This window comes from Vicugna pacos, chromosome 29 (genome assembly GCF_048564905.1).
Source record: "Vicugna pacos chromosome 29, VicPac4, whole genome shotgun sequence".
Taxonomy (NCBI): domain Eukaryota; kingdom Metazoa; phylum Chordata; class Mammalia; order Artiodactyla; family Camelidae; genus Vicugna; species Vicugna pacos.
In genome coordinates this window covers 26,485,545-26,508,446 of record NC_133015.1, presented here as the reverse complement: position 1 = coordinate 26,508,446, position 22,902 = coordinate 26,485,545, and the positions used below count along the sequence as shown (strand labels likewise).

Below are 22,902 nucleotides of genomic sequence, written 5' to 3'. Positions count from 1 at the left end.
CAGCTCAAAAGGCTCACGTCTCACCGGTTCATGATGACGTCGTCCCAGACGTTCACGGGGTCCACTTTAGCGTCCGGATACCTGTTCATCCAGGCTCTCAGGAGTCTCTTAAGGGGAGCTTGAGATGACAAATTACCTAAAAATAATATTCGGGTGTGACTATCCCACGGGTTGGTGAGAAGACCGACTTACAACGAGCAGCTGCCAATGGCGAACAGAAACTTCATTCACATTTCTTGTCCAAATTAAAACATTGTCTCAACTTTCACAGCAGGAGCACAAAGTTACCATTTAATATTTTCTGACGGTGAAACTCAGTTTCTTAAGGCTACAGAGGAAAGATGAGAAAGTAAGAGTTTTCGCATTCGGCACAGGTCCACAGTCCTCCACCCACAATTCCAAAATCTAAAAAGCGCTGAAAACTGACAAGTTTCTCACAGCACTGCACCCGTTTTCTGGCTGGCAAAATCTGACCCGAGTCACCACAGGGCAACCCTGTGCGCGCCAGGCATGGGAACGCCCGCAGCGCCTGCCGTCGGCACTGCCAGGCCGGTGCTCAAGGCCGCATCACAGCGGCAGCACCCACACGGCCTGGCTCCGAGCCCTTGGAAGAGCAGTTCACGAGAACCCACATGGGACTTAAATCCCATGCTGCTAAAGCTGAGCAATTTGGTCTTCTCTCTGCTGGAGGGAAAGCAGTGCTGAGACCACAGCGTAGGTCAGACAGTCCTGAGCTCGGAGTCAGGTTCCTCACATGTGAGCTCAGGTGACTTATCTAATCTAAGCCCTTATAACATGAGGAGAAAGACTCCACCTCGTGAGAGGGTTAAAAACTAGGAAATAAAGAAAAGAGAGTTCGCTGCTGGAGCGGTGCATCGCCGACAACACGCACGCAGATGATTCTCCAAGTTCAAAGCTGAGAACAGTTGGGCAGACAGTTCTGAACGCCAGTTTTTATTAGTTCTCTGAAAAGTGTTTCATAACTATTTTTAATTATTTAGCACAAAAATGGGAATTCAGATTTACAACTAAAATATGTTACTGTTGTGAAGACGTACTTTTTCCCTTGGACCCTGGGGGGCCCCCATCAGCGGCCCCCCACCTCCTCCTGCACCCACAGAACCTGCAGCACCTCCAGGTGGGCCGGCCCTCTGTGAGCCCCGCTCCCTGGACCAGGCAGGTTCTGTCCCCACCTCTCCTGTGGGGTCCTGTGCTCGCCTCTGTCCCACAAATACCACGTGGTGCTGATCACTCACGACCTGCAGCTTCCTCAGTGCCCAGAACAGCACCCGACCATTTTAAACATTTATTTCGACGACCTCAAAATACGTGTTTGTACAATAAACTCCAGGCAGTTCCTAAGCCACACATTAAGAAGCGTGTGCTTTCACTAAACAAGAAGATCACATGCAGACACTCTTCCATGATTATAAAAGGAAAAAACACAGTAGGGACACATGAAACATACCTTCTTTGCTAATAAAGCTGATGAACTCCTGAATTTCGATCAAAGTTTGTACAGACTGCAATTTGGTGAGTCTGCTTCTGTGCAACAGGACGTCAATACTAGAGTAATTCTGGAAAAAAGTTATTCAGCTTTGTTTACAAGTCAGCTTACGTTTTAGATTTTAACACAGTTCTTGAGGACAACATGAAATACAGCAATTATGCTGCAAATGCATCGCACAGCCTGCCTCAAGAGGTTCATAATCAGGCCACCAGAGCAACTGACACATGGCCTAAATTTGCTTAAACGTAGGCTTTCAATCACATTTCAGCTCAACAAAATCAGTAAAAGCAATAAAATCAGGAACACACCACCTCTGTTGACACCTATTCTTAAAAATGACAACCTCCTGTGATGTAAGGCTGCCAACTACAGAAGCCAGTTTTCCTTCTTCAATAGACTTCCTCTCGAGTGCACTAATCAGCCTAAAATTTGTTTAAAAACTAAAATAAAGACAGTGAATGTCAATTTACGCCAGTGACAAAGGTTACCAGAGTCTATACAGGACGCGGCCCTTAGAGAATGAGCCGACAACAGAGGCAGAGGCCCAGGTGGGGACACGGCCCGCAGACCCCTCCCTGCCCGGCCGCACGGGGGGAGGGTCTGCAGTGAGAGGAGGAAACCCAAGGGAAGACAGAAGGCGGAACCTCTGCAAGGCACCATCACAGAGGCCAGCGTGCAGAGGGATCAGCGGAGCCAAGTGCAGGGGAGGAGGGCAGGCGTGGACTGCCGTGCACGAGGTGCTGCCTGGGAAGCGTCGCAGCAACGGCACGTTTCGGGTTGGTGCACCTGTGTTACCTGCATGAAAACCTGAATGCAGTTTTCGACGTAGTACTTGGCACGGTCGATGTCATCCTGCAGGATGCAGAGGAGGCTCAGCTCCTGGCCGTGGTGCAGCTCCAGCAGGGCGCGCCGGGGCGCCAAGGCCCCCGCCTCGTCCACGAAGGTCAGCAGGGACTGGTCGCGCCCTCCCAGGAGCAGCCCCTTCAGCTTGCTGCGGATCATGTGGGGCAGGTAGGTCTCCTGAGGAGCACAGATCCTGCCTGTGACGCCGGGAAGCGGACCTGCGTCACCCCGTGCTTTTACCACCACGAGACCTTTGGTATAATTTAACAGGTCAAGGTTTAGAGCCAAACTGATGGCGTTGGATGCTTCAAACCTAAAACTACAATTTTAAAAACATTTTCATCTGAAATTGCTCACTTTACAACCACAGAGTAAACAAGGATGGGAACTACTTTGAGCTGAAAGACAGCTGGACGTCGGGTGTGGCGCAAGCGGCCTCCAAGCACAGCCGAGAGCGACGTGCGAGGGGCCGGCCTGCTGCCCCAGCACAGACGCAGCAGGAGTCCCTCCGAGCGGCCACACCAGGAGGTGACGCTCACTTCTAACGTGCCCGCTTACTGTGAAAGGTTAGCTACAAGCAGTAAGCAGTCTAACAGGAACACAGAGTTTGGGGGGAAGTTGGTTTATGCAAGTATCCTAATAGTCACAACCACCACCTTGTTTTGAAACGCTTTAAGCAACTTCACGAACGAGAAACACAGGCGACCCAGAAGGGGCCTTCAGTGACCGCAGAACGGATTCCACGCACCTGCCAGGACGGCTCACTCCACATTTTATTCAGGTCCGGGGGGTTCTCGCTGGCAACAACGGCTGTGGAACAGTAGGCCAGTGACCTCCACTCGGCAAGCTGGTTGTAACAGTCGAGGGCTGCGAGTTCCCAGAAGTCCTTCTCAGCGTCCGAGGGCTCGCCATCCGCCCACTCCTGTCTGTTGAGAGCCTGGTGGAGGAGAGGCTACATCAGCACAAAGGAGAACGCCTGCCTGGAGGTGGAGTAGCCCCCACACCCAGAACCGCCATTCAGAGGAGGCCGAGGAACCTGGGAGGAATTAACACAACGACGAAGATAAAAGCCCCACCAGGAGGCAGCCCTACCGATGAAGCCAGTTAATAAAGCGAAGCCATTAAATGGCTCGTAATCTGCTTTACATACTGTGCATTATTTACTACTTAGAAAGTTCTTAGAGTGAAAATGAAAAAACAGGACATTTACGAACCCGCAGGAGAATCTACCCCCACCAGTCCCCACAGGCCACAGCCCCCGAACTTCCAGGACGTCCCTGCTCCACACCCTCGCCCCAAACACAACATGTGCAAAACCGAGCTGAGTCATCTTCCCAAAACCAACTCTTGCTCAAAGAGAAGTTACATGACAGGTTCCGATACTGAAACAGCCTCTGACAATTTCATAGTGCTTGCTAGGAAACGCTTTCTGCTTTCTCTCTTATTCAACGATGATTTCTTAAAAAGAGTAAGAGGTACAACAAAGACGAGCTCACACGTGGTTACTATGAAACCATTCTCTACTACTAACCTTGGTGGAAACGCTAAGGAATAAGGCTGGAACATTACGAAGCTCTGAATCCTGACGCTAACAGTTTTTCCATTCAGCAGAAAGTGCAACAGCCAACAGCGGCTGGAGACCAGCGTTACCTCATTGTAACGCTCAGCGGCTTCAGAATAGTCACTTCTTGCTTCTGCTGACAGCGCGTCCTGAGTGACCGGCTTTGTTCCTATCTCACTGCTGAAGATCCCACGGAGGGTGTCATACTCTCCAATTGACCTGTACAGTCTATGAGACAAATTTTTAAAAAGTCCAAATCAGCAAATACCCCAGTATTTCTAAAGTCTTCTTTCTAATGAAATGACGTTAAATCAAGATGTTACACGTTATATTAGCTAAAAAAGATATGTTATTTTTGTTTTATAAAAATACAGTCTTAAAAACGAAGTCACCATTAAATTATACAACTTTAGCCAGACAGAAGGCAGAAATTATTCTAAAGTGCATTTAAATAAAAACCTGAAAAGGTCATAGGTTTACAGTGTATAAACTGACTTATTAAACGAGCCTGTTCCGTGTTAGACTGTCACAGTAACACTGCACGTCTGTGGTAGCCTACGTGGCACCCTTGTCTAGCCCTAAAATTTGGAATGTGCTCAAGAACCCAGAAGCTGGTGACAATTAATCCTGGTCCTACAACTCCTGCCAGCCTCACTGCCAGTCTCTGACACGAACCAAAGTCTGCCCTGCCCGCGGCCCAGCCTCCCCCGTTTAAGACAGCGGCAGTGACAACTGTTCCTGGGGCGTGGGGCACGTTGCTGTCAGCTTTATGTGTTGCTTTTCTGTCAAAGTGAAGCTGAGGTGTCCCATCACTGTGGGCCCCTAGTAGGGTCGGGGCGCAGGGCTTACTTTGCAAGTTCCATCCATCGGGCAGTATCAGGAGGGAGGCCAGGCGTCCCCCGAGCCCGCTTGGCGGGCGGCTCCTGGGGCGCCAGGTGCAGCAGGGCCTCCTCCAGGAGGCGGATGCCCCCGGGCTGCTGCAGGCTGGCCAGGCTGCTGGTGCTGACAGCTGCGGGGTCAAGGCTCAGCAGATCGGCGTGTGTGCAGCTCACCTCCTGCAAAGGCACAGACGGCAGCTCTCAGGCTGTGGCCCTGTGACCACGTCCACACGAGCCGAGCACTAGCTTCACTTCATGCAACATGAAGGAGGGTCTGACCACCTGTGTTACAGCCAAACATCTCTGTGTGATTACATTAAATTTCCCTCAACATCCAATTAGCTCAAAGGAGGAAATGACCTCTTACTTCTTCCAATCCTGGATTAATTTAAAGCAACAAAACTACTGTGACTATGGAGACGTTCACGCACATTCTTTATGTGCAGACATAATGGCAGTTTCCAGGAATGTTTTGGCCTGAAGACGCAAGGAAAGCACCTAAAACGTGAAGATTTCAGGTCCAGTCCCCCAAAGCATGCGCACCTCTGCTTCCCCACGGCTTCTCCCACCTCCTTCCACCCGGGCTGACTAGTAATGTTGACGGAGGACTCCAGTAATCACCACACTGACCTCTACTTTGTGGCTCGCAATTTAAGAGTTCTATGTACACAAAAACAATGAAAAACCCTAAATCGACAGAGAGAGCAGTACGAACAGCAGGACAGCCCTGTCCTGACAGCAGACCTGCACGTCCCTGGGAGAGCCCCCCGCCATGGCCACCCCTCCCCGCAGCAGTGCCCTGCACGGATGCCCACTAACACGGACCTCTTCCCACTGCGCTGACCTGAGTTCCACATTTGGAATCTTGGAGAACTCAGATTCTCCAAACAAGCAAACAAAAATGTCTGTCACTCGCAGAAGGAACAGGTGGCGGAGGAGACAGACTCCAACAACCCTGCTGCCACTAACAGCGCAGAAAGGCTCCGTCTGAACTGAGGGCGGAGCTCTGAGACAGCACCATGTCATCGGGAGAGGGAGGGCCTGAGTAGGATAATAATATCTTAAAACAAATTTATTTTTAATTTTCAAGTAACCCTCTCAGCCTGTAAATACTGACTGAGCACCTTCTATGTTCCAGACGCTGTGGGAAACAGTGTTGTCCTGACTGCAGCCAGTTTAAGATTTATTCCTATTTGCCCAAGAGAAACTGTTTCAACAGATAAACAGCTTTACTGGGGCAGAGTTCCTTTATACGTAGTCAGGTGCTCACAGTGAGATCAGTTCTAAGTCCATGTTCAAGATCAACTTGTGTGTGTAATCTTGACGACACTTTTTTATAAAGAAAGATTTGCTAAGCAAAAAAATTCAGCCAACTGACTTCACTTCTTATAAATTCCAAACCAGAGCAGTGGTGACGCCCAGAGGTCAGAGTGCTGACTGTCCACTGGGGTCAATACCAGGGCTCCTGCCTGGACCCTCATCTCACTGTACCGGGCGAAGGGCCACTTACCCACTTCAGTTTTCCACCGTTCTGCACACACAACCCCTTCAACAAGGGTGTTGGTGAAAGAAATAAAAATTTTATATGAAGTTCAAACAAGCAACGAATAGCACAAATGCAGGGCAGCAAGCTGAGGTACGTGTGGAGTCACTGACTGTCGTGGGAAAGTGGCTGAAAGGGGTTTCTCCTGCGAACACTGGCCCCACGCCCTGCGGTGCCTGGACAGACACACAGACAGCAGCTCCAGACAGGAGGCAGGAGAGCCGTCTAGGCCCACGTTCAGCCCTGCAGGCCCTCAGGCTGCTTGTCCCAGGCTCAGGGCCCACAGCGAGCAAGGGCAACAAGCTGCCTGCTTACTTATGGTCAATGACTCTCCCAACAGCAACCAGAAGACCTAGTTTTTAAATCAACGTTAGGAACAAAACCAGAAATACAGATTTTAAAAATCACTTCAGAATACAATGTAGAGAAACTTGTTTTGAAATACTGACTGAATCAATGCAACTGCTCAGCCTGATGCTTGGCGTCTCCGGGAGACGCTGAGGGAGGGGCTCTACCTGTGAATCGCAGGCCGGCAGAGCAGCTAACGCCTGCGAGGAAACGACGCTGGCAGCCTCCCGCCCCGTCACAAAGGACAACGCAGGGACACTGAGTGCCTCGTCCCAGGGAACTGCCACCCACTTAGCTTACAAACAAGAGCTACTGGTGAGTGATGTTAAAGAATGTAACTTTTGAATTACTCCAGGGAAGTAACTAGTTACAAAAACACTGAAATGAAACCAAAAGATTGTCTGTGAAGGACTTGGCAACGATCCAAATTTTGAACGGCAAAGAAAACACTTCATACGTTGAAAAGTTAATTTCCCAGTAAGTAGGTCTGGTAGTTATGAAAGCATGTCTGCACTGGCTCTCTTCTCAAACCACACTGCCCTAGACACCATCCCAGAGCCGGGCCGCTGTCTGGAGCGTGCACAGTCCCCCAGGGCCCTCCTCACGGGCCCTGCCCCTCCGCCACCAGGCCCCGCCCTGTGTGCAAGCAGGAGCTCCGACAGGAGTGGGTAGGGCTAGGACAGCGCCATGTGACACTGAAGGGACTGGCTTAGTAAGATCAGGACAGCTCTGAGCCAAGTTTGATTTCTCACTATTCTGTCATGGATAAGTGCCTTTCTGAAATACAAATAAACCGCATCGACCCGTCTGGGAAGAGGCAGCCCAGAGAGAGGGCACCGACCGCTCTGTCAAAAGCCTTGTTTCAACCTGGGAAACGGCAGACTCCCGAGGACCCCGAGCGAGCGGTCGCACCTGGAGGCAGGAGATGAAGGGCGGGAAGAAGAAGACAGTGGTGCTGAGAAAGTGGCTGAAGTCCTGCAGCACCTTCTGAGTCACGCTGCGTTTCTCGGATGCTGTCTTGTACTTGTCCATCTCTTTCATGATCCCGGAAAACAAGCTGCTAAAGAGCTGCTTGGCGACTATCGGGTCCCTCTGTGGACAGGCAGGGGCACAGGTCACAGCTTCACCTGAGACGCAGACATACCCACACACACACTCTGTGCTTCACAGGAGCTGCAGCTGCCATGGACGGGCACGTCTGGAGTTTACCTGATGACACGCATTTGACACGAGTCAAACAAAAGGCATGACAGCAGGGATTTCAGGACCAGAGACGCAGACTTCAGAGCTCAAGGCCTGAATGAGTCTGGGCCTGCGGTCCCTGCCCCAGACCAGGGGACGGCCGCCCAGGGCTGTGGGAAGATCGGTGCTCAGGGATGGAGCAGAGCCTGGAGCACCCTCAGATGACCAGGCGCCAGCTTTAACTCCTAGAGTCCCATCCGTGGGCCATGAAACTCGGGCATCACCAGCAGCCGCCTCCCGCACACACGGCAGGCTGCCCTGCTCTGTCACCCCAGCGCCACCCTCCACGGCCTCTAACAACAGCTCCTGGGAGGCACTGTCTATGTTTTTAAGTGAAGACATGAATGTAGAAGTAAATAAAATTTTCAGTGCCAATGTCAGTTTCTGGGTCTTCACAAAGCGCTAGTTACGTCAGCTGTGAGGGCGGCTGGAGGGACGGCAAAGGACTGTGTGCTGCTTCTGCAAATTCTGTCAAAATGTAATTATTTCGATTCATTAAAAGCTTGTGAAACAGTAATGTAACCTATTATAAACAATTTCAGTACCGCAAACTCAAGTACAGTAAAACAGAGCACTGTGTCTCAGCACCTAGTATAATTAGCATATAATACTCTTTGACTTTAAAAATTATTTCAGTTAAAGTCAAAGGAACTGTAATCAGACTTTCTAGGGACAAATATCCTGTTTCTGTCAAGGAATTCGGGTAGAAAACGCCATTCACTCCTGATACTCTCATCCCCTAACGAGTGAGAAAAGTATTCCCAGCCCTCTGCTACTAAATTCCCAGGGAAGGAAGAACCCCGATCCCCCAGAAAGGGTTTGTATAAGCCATGATTTAAGTGGCTTCGCAACTTACACGTTGTTTCATTCAACGAACGCTGCAGGTAAGAGAGACCGCCCTGTCTGATCAGGGTGAGCAGAACCCCGGACAGAGGCTCACAGAGCCGGGAGCAGCAGGGCCAGGACACATGTGGGACAGGCCAGCCCTTGTGCTGACCCGCAAGGCCCTACCGCCCCGGGCAGGCTCCAGAACCCACCTGGGCCACGGCCTGCAGCGGGGCGATGAGGCTGCTGTGTGGGATCTGGACGTCAGGCAGGTCTCCTTGACGGTAGCTCCGGTACAGCACGACCTGCGCGTCCTGCCTCACTCTCAGCTCAGCCAGCACCTCCTGTCACCACAGAAACGGGAAGAAGGTGAGAACCCTCATGCAGGAGTCAGCAGTACGTCCCGTGAGACCGTCAGCGTGTCCTCACATGAGTGGATCTGAGGCAGCCCTCATCCAGGACGCTCAGTCGCGTGCTTTACCGCATGGGCAATGACACGGCCAAATGAAAACCAGAAGATGACTGAAACTTGTCTCACAGAGAAATCTGAGTTCCTCTGAAGCCAGAGAACTTGATTGAAAACTTTTTAGAGCCGTAAACCAGGCTCAGATGAGGCAGGGGTGTCAGGGCCGCCCGGCCGCCCAGGCCTCTCCCAGCACTTCCTGCCCACGACCCCGGCTCCAACCCTCAGGAAGCCTGGTCGGGACGAGACTGGACCAGGAGCAGCCGCGTCCCCGAGGCCCTCCCTGCAGAGCTGCAGCTACGGAGACAGGGAGCAGAGAGGCACGTCTGCTTTTCACGGAAGACACAGCAGAGCCGCTCGGCCACGGCACACGCAGATGTGGAAGTTAAGTCTTGCTTGAGGCCTCAAACTGAGTTAGAACCAAGACGGTTCTTTCGCCACCATCCAGTCTTTACAACAGTCGGTCCTAATTACTGATAGGGTGTCACACCGAAGCTGTGGCTAAACAAAGCCTCTCATTGCTTCCACACGGAGGGGTGTTTACCTGTTAATTCCCCCCAGCCTGTGTCTGCAGCAGACTGTCCCCTGGCCGGCCACCCTCCCTCCACGCCCAGCACCTCCAGGGGCGCGGCCTCCCCCTCTGACCACAGCCTGTGGCCCCCAGGTGGGTCGAGGCTGCGACCTTGAGGTCGGAGGGGCTGAGGCTGTAAGACATCAATCTCAGGGATGACGGGCGGTCAGGCTTCCACCGTGAGGAGGAAGCCCGGCGTCCCGGGGGAGCACAGCCCCAGGGCAGAGGCTGTCTTGGGGCCCGGGGCCACCGCACATGCACACGCTAGGCCACACGGACCGAGGCGCCGGGACCAGGCTGCAGGCCAGCAGGCAGGCTTGTCTCCGCAGTGCACGTCCTCTGACAGAGCAGCGGTCACCGACCGAACTCCAGAGGCGGATACAAACCTTCTCCCGCTTTTGTTCAACAACAACTTTCCTGGCGTAAATCAGACTCAGTTTTTCTTGGTCCTTTAAAAATCGTCTGCGTAATCTCAGTATTTCGGCCCGACTATCTGCACCTAAAAACAGAAAGCAGGTGCACTGTTCGCAGCTGACTTTGCCTCCTTCCCAGAATCCGTAAAACAAAAGCGAGAATTTGCTTATCTACTCTTCACCTTTGTTTACTTTTGTTTTTAAAACAACATAAGCTTGTGAGGCCCAAAGACCAGCCTGGAGGTGGCCAGCCAGTTCTGGAAGTTGGAGAACAGGTGGTGAGGCCTGCGCCTGAGACAGAGCCTGACGGCCGGAGGGACAGCGGGACCTCGGGACACAAGGCTGAAGGGGGGTGTGGGCGCAGAGTCAGCCTGCAAGGCGAGAGGCAGGCGAGCTGGAGGACGTCTGGAGCCCCGGGACCCAGCCGCCCTCCACGTGGCCCCCGGCTGGCAGGCAGGAGAGCATGCCGGCCTCTGGGTGATCGACCAGCAGAGAACAGGGCTTCCACGTCCCAGACGCCAGCCAGCACCCCACGTGCAGGTACTGTTCCGAATACCCTTCAGTGCCCCACCTGGGACACAGCAGAAAGCCGAGAATCACCAGACCTTCGAGGAAAAAGCATCAAATGAGAGAGACAGGAGCCAAAACAACAGGGAAAGAGCTACTGTTAAAAGCAGACCGTCCAGGAAAAAATTCAGAAGATGATCACTTATCAGAAAGGTCACAGTAGATATTCCAACTGTGGATCAAGGACTGAAGGGATGTTCAGAGACCAAAAGGGCTTGTGGAAATTAAAAGCAAGGTTTCTTAAAAGCATGCGTTAAAGATCAAGTCAGATTTCCTAGAACGGGGAACAAAAGGGATAAAAAACAAGAAAATTAGAAGCATAATCCATTAGGTCTGACAGTGGAAACAGGATTCCAAGAAGAGAGAACTGGCTTGCAGAAATCACCATCAAAACCACCCAAGGAAAAACATTCCAGCACCGGAACACAGGAGCTGGCAGCCTGAAAGGGCCCTCACACCCAGAAAAGTGGACACTTCGGTGGCATTTCCTAAAACTAGCTTAAAAGAGGAGACCCTAAGAGCATTCCCAGAGCAAAGACTCTGTCCTCACAAAAGACCAGATGAGAACAGAGCTCTGTCCCCACGGGTGCCAGGGCCCCTGCCCGCGGGAAGAATGAACAGAACCAAGGGGAAGGGCGGGCCATAGGCCTCAGTGGCCCCCAGACCACGGCCACGCGGAGGCTCAGGGTGGATGCGGGGGCCACACAGGAGACAGCCGTCCAATGCAGAGGAGACGTGGGAGCAGATGTGCAGAAAGCTAAGCACCTAAGGAAAGTAAGCACTAACACCCAGGAAAAATGGCTGTGCAGGACAGGAAACCTGTGCTCAGCCACAGGCCGTACGAGGCTCCCGGGGGGAGTGGGGCGGCCACAGGACCAGGAATGGACACGGGGATGCCCGGGCAGAGTGGGAGGCTTCCCGCGACGGGGTGGCAGGCGGGGCAAGCAAGGCGGCGGGTGGGCACACCTCCGCGGCAGCACTCACCTTCTGCTCTGTGCTCCACCTCGTCCCCTGGGAGGGCCAGCCTCCTCTTCCCAAAATCAGGTCCCACCGACTTCAGCAGTGACCGTTCCGGCCTCTTGTGGGCAAACAGCAGGGACGAGGATGAGGACGAGGCCATGTCCACGTCGTCCCCCGGTGGGTCCACACTGCCCCCCGTCAGCCAGCGGAAGGAGCCTCTTCCCCCTGCAAACAGGCCTGTCAGGCTGGCCCTGCCACCCGCCAGCACGCGCCACGCAGGCTTGCAGACCAGGAGCCACCGTCCCGGCAGCAAGGAAACAGGACCTCAGGGGCGTCCAAGCCCTGAGTCCTCACTTGACAATAGGAACCACGTCACCTGCTGGTGAGGACGACAGTGTCTCTACCCGCAGGTACTAAGCCTGTGGTTTCTACCGTCAGTGTCACAAAATTCCCACTGAAACTGTCCAAAGTGGTCCAACTTCTAGAACCAACAGAATGTGAAAACTCTCAAGGAAAACATTGAAGCACTTATACAAAACGACTTTACTCTACAACTCACACTGTGATGGCCAAAGGGAGAAGGTGGACCATTTGAGAAAGACAGTCCAGCAAACCACAAACAGCGAGCGAGTCGAGCTCAGCTCTGCTTTGCTGCCCAGGCAAGCAGTTTTAAATCTAATGCATGAAGCAGATTTTCCTGGACAAAACCGAAACAAAACAGACACGTACTGAGACTTCCCCGTTTCTCCTGGTCAGAAAAGACCTGGCCCCCCCTCTTCACTGTGGTGACAGCCCACCACCCGCAGGGGTGGGCGGGGGTGGGCGGCCTGAGCACCCGCCCCGCCCTCTGTACCTCTCCGGGGCTGGTCCTTCAGACACCGCGGCCCTTTCTCCTCTGACTGTCATTCTTCTCGAGGTTCCCTCCCTTTCCCGTCACCGTCACCTCCCTGCACTGACGCCCTGAGGGGCAGCTCCCGCCGGGCACTCGCCTGCGCTCTGGGTCAGCGTGAAGTCAAGCTGCCGCTGCGTGGCCCGGACCTGCCTGGCCGCCGCCCCTCGCGCCCCGTCCTGGGCCTGGGTCTGGAGGGCACTCAGGGAGGCCTGCGTCTCCACGAACATCGGGGTGAGGACGGTGCTCCGGAGGCGCCAGTCCGCGTCGATGGTGTATTCCTGCACAGGAGACATCCAACAGGAGGCTCGCACTCCAGCCCCGCGCCCACCTGGCAGCAGAACCGCGGCGCCTCACCTGTGCCCGTGAGAGGAGCTGAAGAGCCTTTCACGTTCAGAAGTGTTTACGAAGCAGTCATTTGCCTACTGAGAACACCCATCAGCACTGGCGGGGAGGCACCACTTTTCTACTCCTTACCCGGATGCCACTCGCAGGGAAACTCAACCCCTCCCAGCGCCCCGCCCAGACGGGAGACCCGCGGACGGACGGGAGCGCCGGGTCCACGCGTGAACCCTCACTGCAGCGGCTGCGGGAGGGGGATGGGGGCGGCCCAAGTCGGGGGGAGGGGAGCAGAGCAGGTGAGCACACGTGGCTGCTTCAGAAAGAGAGCTTGGACTCCAAGCAAAGGAAGGAAGACAGCGTCACCAGGGAACGTCAGAACCACTGTCGTCACGACAAGAGAGAACCCACCAGAGTGGGACGTGGTGCGCGTGGTGGCGATGGAAACCGGCGCGGCCACCACGGAAAAGAGGGTGGAGGTTTCTCAGGAAACTAAACATAAAGCTGCCATGTGATCCAGCTATTCCATTTCTGGGGTTTATCTGAAGAAAACCAAAGCACCAACTTGAAAAGACATATGCGCCCCAGCGTCACAGCAGCACTGTGGTTCTAGCTTTTATTCACAGCTCTGTTGTGTTACGATTCCTGCACAGTAAATTACACATATTCCAGATGAAAAATTTGATGAATTTTGACAGATGTGTAAACCCATGAAACCACCACCACAATCAAGGCAGCTAACCCTTCCATCATTCCCCAAGAGGTGCAGTTTTCAAATTCCCAATTTATCCTCCCCCCACCCCCCACCCCATAACCACGACTCTGTTCTCTGTGTCCACAGCAGCACCATTTATAACAGCCAAGACATAGAAAGAACCCAACTGTCCAACAACAGATAACTGAATAAAGATGTGATATGTTTATATAATGGAATACTACTCAGTCATAAAAAAGAATAAAATAACGCCATTTGCACCAACATGGATGGACCTTGAAGGCACTGTGCTTAGTGAAATAAGTCAGAGAAAGGCAAATACTATATGATCTTATTTATATGTAAAATCTAAAACAAAAACTCAAAAACCCAAGCTCATAGATACAGAGAACAGACTGGTAGTTGCCAGAGGCGAGGTGGGTAGGAGAAATGGATGAAGGGGTCAAAAGGTACAAACTTTGTTATAAAATAAGAAAGTCCTGGGGTATAATGTTCAGCATGGTGACTATGCTTAATAACACTGTATTGTACATTTCAAAGTTACCAAGAGAGTGCAAATTAAAAAACCCAGAACTATGTGACGTGACGGACGTTAGCCAGACTAACTGTAACAATGACTCTATAATTAATATACACGACATCAAATCGTCACACTGAGCGCCTGGAACAAACGCACTGCTGAGTGTCAGCTACACCTCAACCGAAGGAAAAAGACAGACGTTTACCACTAGTGGACGACACCGACCACAAGCAGGGAGAGCTCAGATCACAGGGACGAGAACCCACCTGAAACTCGCACTCTGACAGAGGGTGCTCAAATATGGGGCTCTGGAAGTCGGGGCTCATGCTGGTCATTTCAAGCAGAAAATCTGTCGCTAAGCTTAAGAAGTGCACTTCTATCTTAGGAGAATATAAGGAATTCAGGGCCAACAAGCGGCCCAAGGTATTCGAAGGCATCCTAGTTTCATGGCTCCAGAAGTTCCGAATCATCAACCTGAAAGGCAGAGAGGAGAGAAGAGGACGAAGCCTGTCCATGTTCCCAGTGGGGACTGTCCGCGTGCCGTCTGGGGACTGCAGCTCATGTCCTGCCGGAGCCAACGCAGGGAAGCCACACGCAAAACTGTCCACAGGGGAACAACGCATGCACTGAAGGAGGGAAGGTTCCAAAACTTGTTATTTAACAAGAGGTGAGAAACTAGGTGATTTTATTCTCAACTCTATTGCCTGGGAAGTTTTATTTTCATCTTTTTTTGATGGAGGGACTGGGCACTGAACCCAAGACCTTGTGTGTGCTGAGCACACACTCTACCACTGAGCTCTTCCCCCCCACTCCCCGGGGAGGCTTCAGGGATCAGTATGTAACCACCGTTTCGAAACTGAGAAAACCTCAAAAGAAACTATATACAGGCTCTCACTGCCTTGCTAAAACAATTCAGTCCAAATACTAGTGCCATAAAAAACTCAAAACTTCATATGAACATAAAATATTCAAATTAACCTGGTTAAAAACCAGATTGGGCTTTATAACTTGAGAATGTTTATGAAATCCAATTTTTTGAAGTTCAATGAATTAAAAACCACAGTACAGCTGAAAGTTAGTGGACACACAGACCCACACGAAGGTCTGTGCCCTTCCCGTGTGATGTGCACACTGGGGCTGAGTGAGAAGTCACCCCTACACTGCCGTCTCCGCCGACGACCCTGCAAGTCCTCCTATTTCTAAGGCTCCAAACACCTCGCTCCAAACAAGGGACACTCGTGGTGCTATCACGCCACCCGGGTGAAACGGGCACAGTAACGCCCCACTCGTGCCGGTTCTCATCCTGAAACGCTGGAACTCGCGGCACAGCAGAGAGTGCTAGCCACGCCACTCCTTCCAGACTCTCACATCAGAGTAACTTGTCAGGGCTCTTAGGTCTTCCTGGATTTAAAGTGCATTTCCATGACACATCATGACAACAAGAGGCAGACCCTTCCAGCACCCCGGGAAGATCCCACACTGGCCGAGAAGGAGCCTCCCCGCGCCACCAGCCCAGCTGCACCAGGGGACACGTACTGAAGCCCGGGGTTCTCGTCCGTCAAGCCCTGGATCAACACGTCTTTCGCCAACTTGAATATCTCCTGGGAGGCCCCGTCGGCCTGGCTCTCTGGATCGCTGAGAACAGTAACAACAGGACAGCTCGTGATGGCTCCTGTCCTCTGCCTTTGCTCTGTCCTGAAGACACTGCCCAGAACTGAGGGGAGGGCATCTGCCCCTCCCACTTCTGCACCTGGCTCGCAGGCCCAGTCCAGGAGGTGGGGAAGAACAGGGCCCCTGCCCCACGGGAAGGGGTCCTGCCAGAGAAGGACCCCTGGCCGTTTCTTTCCTTAATCTTGCCAGATCTTAGCAGGATAATAACCGAGAACAATTACACTTCGAACTCAGCCAGTAATTTCACCCTCTGAATATTCCCCACACGTATGTAAAATGAGTTAAAATAAAGATATATTTCAATACACTAAAGTAATCTTGCTTTAATTATCATTTTTTTTAAGTTTTATCATTTATGACATTCATTCCAGCCTGCTGGCAGAGTCCAGTGCTTCTATGCAAACGCGGTGTAACCGTCTCTGCAGGGCGTACCGGTAGTTGTCGTGAGCCCACATGAGGATGCCGTATGCCTGCTCCCTGCACCGCGTGGACGGGTGAGAGGCCAGCTCTGCCACCGGCTGCAGGAGCTCCAGGAGCTCTGCTGGCTTCAGCTTTGCCATCACCTTGTCAATTATGCCCAGACACACTTTCTGTCTTTCATCGTCTCTGTAAGTAGAGGGATTTTTAAAAAACAAATTTAACAGCTTTTATCATTATGCTTTCAGATACGACTGGAAAGTTCTTCTCTATGCTGTTCCATATTTCAAAGTTTATTATAACAAGTAATACTACATTTATGCAAAAATCACATTCTTGAAAATGATTATTGCAGGTTAGACTATGAAAAATAAGTTAAGAATGTGGTATCCTGGATTGGATCCTGGAATAGAAGAAGGACATTAGTGAATTCAAGTAAGTCTGATCTCCGTAACAGCAGTGTGCTAACGCTAGCTCCTTGGTTTTGACAAATTCCCCATGGTGATGCTGGACGGGGAAGCCGGGTGAGGGTGTGTGGGGGCTGCGCTGAGTTTTAACTCTTCTGTAGAAACAAAGTTATTCCAAAATAAAACCTGACAATGTCAGACAGAACAAGGTAAACATAAACGAATTCACGACCTTAAAAACTGACACCAAGTGTTGTCAGGCCCCCACTTCACAGGGAGGGGTGCAGTCTGGGTGCCCAGGGGTGCACACCATCTCCTCACCGCAGCTCCCTGCTTAAAGCTCCAGCCAAGCGCCCTGCACGTGCAGACGCTCAGGGAGCACGGAACAGAGCAAGTCCAGACACAGTGACAGAACCTGGCACCACGTGGGAAAGCACACGGGCGAGTCTGGAACAGGGCATGGAGAAGGGGAAGCGTGGCGAGTCACCGTCAGCACCCTCTTTCCACATTTACTTCAACAGCACAAGGCGGTTTTGAAAATAAGTAAGCAAATTTAATAAATAACGGAAGCCCCTTACCAGACAAAACAGGTACAAAACTCAAAACCATGCGTTTTGAATCCGAAAGGAGCTCTGGTCAACCTGAGACACGGCCCCCCGGGTGTGGGGTCAGAGGAGGCACGAGGCCCCGGGTACCTCTCCTCCGATCAAACCACATACACTCGCGTCCTCACGGCCCACAGGGCCCCGAGTGGAAGGGGCGGCGCACAGCTCACACCAGCCGTGCCCCTCACCTGTGTCTCATGACCTGAGTGAAGTCCTTGCTCTTTAACTGCAGGTACACATCCGCTATCGCCTCCGCGCGACACAGCACCACCTCCAGACACAGCGTCTTCATCACGCCGTGCAGTCTTGGCAGCAGGAACAGCACAGTGTTCATGAACCTGGCGGTAGGAGGCCGGTGAGCAGAGGCACCGGCCCCTTCTCCCTCCACCCCCACCCGTGGGCGAGGTGAGGGTGGGGCTGACCCCCTCCACCTGTCAGCGAGAGGAGGGAAGTTCTTCGCAGCTCTGCTCAAACACACGATGAACTTGTCCTCCATGGTGTTCTGAAGCTGCCTCAACTGTTTCACCACCAGCTCACACACAGACTCCGCCAGCATCTGAAAGATGAAGTTTCTTCTCAAATATACGTTAAGTGAAAACTTAGTTTAAGCACTGAAAGGAGGTGTACGAGCAGTTACATGACCAGCCAGGAGAGCGTCCCCAGGCGGAGGCGCCAGAGGGGGCTTGGACCAGAAGCTCCGGGCTCAGCCGAAGCCCCAGGTCAGGAGTCAGAGGACAAGATTACCTCCTTCTGACACCAAAACACGGCCAGCAAGTCACTTGACAAGCGAGAGTAAAACCAGAGACTAAATGCTGCTCAGGACACGTTCCATGACGTCGGTGTCCACGTGTCTGGTCAGACACTCACGCACCAGGACTTCAGGGAGCCCTGCTGTCTGCCCTGGTCCCACTCCATCACCTCGTGCCTACGTGTGCGCAGTCCCCATGGGCTCCCTGGCTGGCCTGGCCTCTGCTGGCTGCACTGGGGCTGAGCCAACGAGGAGCGCCAGCCTAGGGGCCGGGTGAGACGAGGAGCAGCCCTGACTGGAGCCCACGACCCAGGGGTGAGACAGGTCAGTGGTCAGAACCAGAGGGACCCTTGCTTCTCGGCCTGACTCTGCTGCCAAACTTCTGAGCTAAACCAATGCCATTTTATGGTATTGATAAGAACTATGTAAAACAAAAAGGTTTATCATTCCCATTAAGTTCAAGTTTAAGCCGAGAGAGCTTAAACCTGGGATCTGCTGTAATGTGCCCCATCTGTGGTGGGAACAAAGCACTGTTTAGGGACATGAGAACCGTGTCGTAATATTCTGAAGTTAAAATTTTTTTTTTATTTTACAAAAATAGCTGGTAATCCCTAAGTAAACTGTAAGTGAAGTCTGACCCCCCCCCCAAGTGGGTCTGTTTCCTTTCAGCTTAATTTTCTTCTAAATCCCAACAAACGCCTAATTGATGAACTGGGCGGGGGTGCAGGATGCCACGGGGTCGGTGCCCTGGGGACCCCTGACCGCCCGAGTCTCTCCCTGCCCCTCTGACCGGGACAGAGCCCAGACTCCACTGTTTCCTTCTGGGGGAGGCGGAGGGGTGGCCGGAGACCAGCACTGCCGTTCTTAAAGCCAGTGGCCGGGGTGCTGGCAGGGGAGCGCTGAAGGGAAGAGGGCCAGACCCAGAGCCGGGGAGGGAGACGAGGGCCCAGCGTGTCACCCTGGACAGTCCGCCACCGGGTGCCTTGTCACGATGGGTGACGGCCCCGCAGGCCCCAGCATGGAGCCCCACTCAGTTAACCCCGGGGGTTGGCCTGGGAGCTTTGAGTTAACCTGCAATTTACACACAGCCCACGTGGCTGGACGCACCCTCCGTGACCTCGGTCACCGAGGACACAGCGTGCTGGGCGCGCGGGGCCTGAAGGTGACGCAGAGTGGGCCGGGCAGCCAGCAGCCCTCCCTGAGAGGCCCTCTCAGTCTGGCAGCTGCTCACAGCAGAACAGCAGGCAGGGGCCTGGGCGGGTCACCTTCACGCTGCCCGGAGCTCAGGGCTTGCTCCTCCAGGGCACCTTCCTCCAAAAGGGAGCCCTGAGGCCAAGCGCAGAGGAAGGAAAGCTGGTCAAACAAACACTCATATCCTGACTTTTACAATGAAAGTAAGTTACCAGTCTTTAAATATCTGCCAAGTTTCCAAGAGTTTAAAAAAAAGTCATTTCTTCCTTCAAAAAAGCTGAGTAGGAAAGAGTAAACTATTAATAAACACAGAAGGCCCACTTGGTTTCCTACAGAAGGCACGGGGATCAAGGCACGTCAAGTCACAACCAGAGCACACTCACCTCGTCCCTCTCGGAAACGTACCGAAGAACAAGCCCGAGGACCTCTGCAGCCGCCGCGTACACCTCTTTGTATTTCACAAAGGACATGTTACTGACCAGAGCCTCAAAGTACCTGCAACGAACGGCGAAGAAAACACGCATAAAGCCCTCCACCCGCTGTCACAAGGGCATCACAGCCTCGCTCCTGGCGCACACGGGACGCAGGAGCCTGAACGGCCCCAAGGCACCTGTGCGGCTCCGACACGCAGCCTGCGACTCGGCCGCAGGACCTGCTGCAGGGAACAGAGCCACCCTGGGCCTGCGAGACATCAGCCTTGACCTGAGATCAGACATGCCAGCCCCTGCAGAGCCGTCCACGCGACCAGAGAAGGAAATGCCGGGCGGAGGCTCCCCGGCCTCAGACGGCAGGACGTGAGCGCAGGTAAGGCCACGCTTCCCGTGAATCTGTGCTGCGCTGCTCGTCGGCCTGTCTGCCTGGCCACTGGGGCACCTGGGGCAGCCAGACCACGAGACCTTCCAGAGAAGTGGAGAGCTCGGGGCACGTGCTGACGTCTACCAAGTAACCGACCTCTCAGGTGCGAGACCCCGGGGGTGGGAGCCGCGTGGCTGCGGCTGCGGCTGCGGCAGAGCTCAGGGAAGGGCAGCAGCGTGCGGCCACCCCTCGTGCTCCTGGCCCTGGGATGAGGCTCCCCAGGGCTCACGCCGCCTTTGGGAGTAAACGCCGAAAGCGCCAGCTTAGAACGGAAACAGCTAACGTCCAGTCTGACAAAACCACACAAACTCTAATTTTGTCTGATTTTTCATCTTTAAAAATACACTTTCTTCATTCAATTCACTCACACGTTTCTTCTCCGAAATGACCTCTAAACCCAACTATCTAAATTCAGGCAGATATTTTCAACATGGGTTCTGGTCCTTACGTTTCTCAAAACGAAACCACACTCCCAGCCTCCAAGCTGACTCAGGGGCCCTTCACCCTGAAAAGCAGCAGATCAGGACAGCGCAACACTTACGTCGTGCTTTCGACACCACACCTTGAGTCGTAGGGAGGCAAGTCATTAGCCATCACGATGCCGAGTAACTGAATTCCCACTGAATTGTCTTTAGCATTACGATCTTTACTGGAAAACTTTTCAAATATTAACCTGAAACGTGAGCAGAAAGGAAAAGTAGAGACTGTCAGGTACACGAGGCAGGAAGACAGACACAAACCTTCTGCGGCTACTTTCCAGGGTAAGAAACCCTTTCTCTTTTCCAAGCCCCTCTGCTCACATCCAGGTTCCTCCAGCTCCAGAACACGGGCAGGTCGGTATTTCTTACACGCTAACTACTTGCCCCATTCTCCCTTGGTGGACAGTAAGATCTGCAGCAAGTCTGGGCCTGCCCAGGCTGTGCTGAAAGGGGTAATCCCGGGCAGGAGGCCGGAAGGGAGGGTGCACCCCACACGCCCAGAGGCACAGAGGGCTGCCTGGAGGCGATGGCCCCAGCGGTGTTTCCGGTACCAGACGGAGGCTGTGGCCTGTGAGTGGCAACGTTACACCTTGTAGAGAGACTCCACTTCAGGTTACGTCCTTGCTTCCCTCACTCCAGATGACAAAGGCTCACCGTGACCATCACGTGCAGCACGCCACACATACGAGAACGTTAAACCTACAGCAACATCCAGTAAACGTGTACCTGTAAGGCACGGACAAGCACTCCTTCCAGCACTCGGTGAGGGTTTTTATAATCTCAAGATTATGTCTAAACACAGCTCTTTTCTGATGAAAAACGTGTTTCATTAGGAAATGAAGCAGTCGATTCGCTAACACTTCGTCTTTAGGGACCCCCTAAAAAGGCACAGAAATTCCACATGAACCTTTATTGCGTTCCATGCTGGGAAAGCACTTTTGAATCCAAAAGCCTGTTTATGAAAGAGAGCGGGTACTGTACTGAGGAGTCTGGGCCGCGGTGAAAACCCACGCGAGCTTGTTCAGATCCGACCACAGGTGACTACAAAGGCTTTACCTGGCAGGGCCCAGGGAAGCCGCCCTCCCCCGCCCGCTGGAGGCAGCCAGGCTGCACCCGGGGGCTGCCGGATCTCGGGAGCCCCTGCGGAGGGCTCCACAGGACCCACTTCACTCCAGGGAGGATGCCCGTTCTCACCACAGGAGTGGCCGACCCCGTCCACGAGAGCACTGTTGCCACTATCTCGACCACCATGTAGTGAATCCCCTCCCCGCTGCTCTCAGAAGCCGCCAACTGCAGCAGGGGGCCCAGCCAGTGCCTCGCGTGAGGGCGGAAGACCTGGGAGAGAGTGCGAGAGCCCAAGGTCAGAGTGGCTCTCGTGACCGAGGTGCGATTTCCCGAGCACAGCTGTAATGTTAGGACTTGACCCAAGTCCAAACCAGGTGAACCCCAACAGCGATGCTGCCCATCGGGGGCCGTCAGCTCAACGCTCTGTACTTTTCACTGACCGCTCCCCTAAGCCTCTCTAATGTGACTGTGCCTGTAGAAATAAAAATGGAAATGCTCTGTACCAGCCGCGCCCCAGTGGGCAGCACAAGGTCGAGCAAACGACAGGGTGCATGAAAACCAGGAATATAAAAATCAGGTGTGTACAACTCTTCTCACCCCTTCCTGCGCTGCAGGACGTCACACGCCCAGGACCCCTGAGGCCTAAACTCCTCGATTTTAGTTCAGAAGCTGCAGTAACCGAGGCTGTCTGCTGTGACCTCTGCCACCTGCTTTGTCTCCCAAACGCCTCCTCGGGGATTTCTCATCTGCTCTCACAGTTAAATCTGTCTGGTCGCAGATCCTTTCTCATCATGTGCTCTTAAGTAAAATAAAAAACTATGAACGCTCCCCACGTCAGTCTGTTGGTTCATCCATAAACTGTAAATACAAACTTCATTACTGTTATTGAACTGTAAAAAAAGGATAAATTAAAGGTTCAAATTTTAAAAACGTATGTGAATACAAGCTCTCACCCTCACCCCCATAAGACAATGGCCACCTGTTGGGAAACCGCTGCCCTAACCGCCCCCGAGCCCCAGGTGTGCATGACGCCGCAGGGCCCCCTTCGGGGTGCCCCAAGGCTCCACGTCACAGGTGGGCCAGCAGCCTCGTGTTGAACCAGAAAACAGGCACCAGCTCCTTTCTGTCTGCCATCAAGTCCTCATGATGGGAACGTGAGCTCGAAACCCCATGTGGGCCGAGCCGTGGACCCAGAAGGCTGCTCAAGTCCTGCCTCTCAGTACCTGTGACTGCCCGTCTTCAGAAACGGGGTCTCTGACGATCACTGCGTCACTGAG

The 22,902-nt window shown here is 53.1% G+C and overlaps 1 protein-coding gene across 3 annotated transcripts in view; it reads right to left on the bottom strand.

Annotated features, from left to right (window-relative positions):
* PRKDC (protein kinase, DNA-activated, catalytic subunit) overlaps positions 1-22,902 on the bottom strand; it is a 118,506-nt gene that overhangs the window by 25,221 nt on the left and 70,383 nt on the right. For all 3 annotated transcript variants that reach the window (XM_072951646.1, XM_072951647.1, XM_006204656.4), the window contains exons 49-68: positions 21,755-21,895; positions 21,287-21,438; positions 20,623-20,754; positions 19,610-19,721; positions 17,719-17,843; positions 17,476-17,625; positions 16,291-16,464; positions 15,724-15,822; positions 14,454-14,661; positions 12,714-12,894; positions 11,749-11,949; positions 10,171-10,283; positions 8,963-9,094; positions 7,596-7,775; positions 4,764-4,969; positions 4,004-4,142; positions 3,102-3,290; positions 2,306-2,530; positions 1,469-1,577; positions 25-136 (exon numbers count right to left, since the gene is read on the bottom strand). In XM_072951646.1, coding sequence (XP_072807747.1) covers positions 25-136; positions 1,469-1,577; positions 2,306-2,530; positions 3,102-3,290; positions 4,004-4,142; positions 4,764-4,969; positions 7,596-7,775; positions 8,963-9,094; positions 10,171-10,283; positions 11,749-11,949; positions 12,714-12,894; positions 14,454-14,661; positions 15,724-15,822; positions 16,291-16,464; positions 17,476-17,625; positions 17,719-17,843; positions 19,610-19,721; positions 20,623-20,754; positions 21,287-21,438; positions 21,755-21,895 — 3,080 coding nt within the window. The remainder of the gene's footprint in view (positions 1-24; positions 137-1,468; positions 1,578-2,305; positions 2,531-3,101; positions 3,291-4,003; positions 4,143-4,763; positions 4,970-7,595; positions 7,776-8,962; positions 9,095-10,170; positions 10,284-11,748; positions 11,950-12,713; positions 12,895-14,453; positions 14,662-15,723; positions 15,823-16,290; positions 16,465-17,475; positions 17,626-17,718; positions 17,844-19,609; positions 19,722-20,622; positions 20,755-21,286; positions 21,439-21,754; positions 21,896-22,902) is intronic.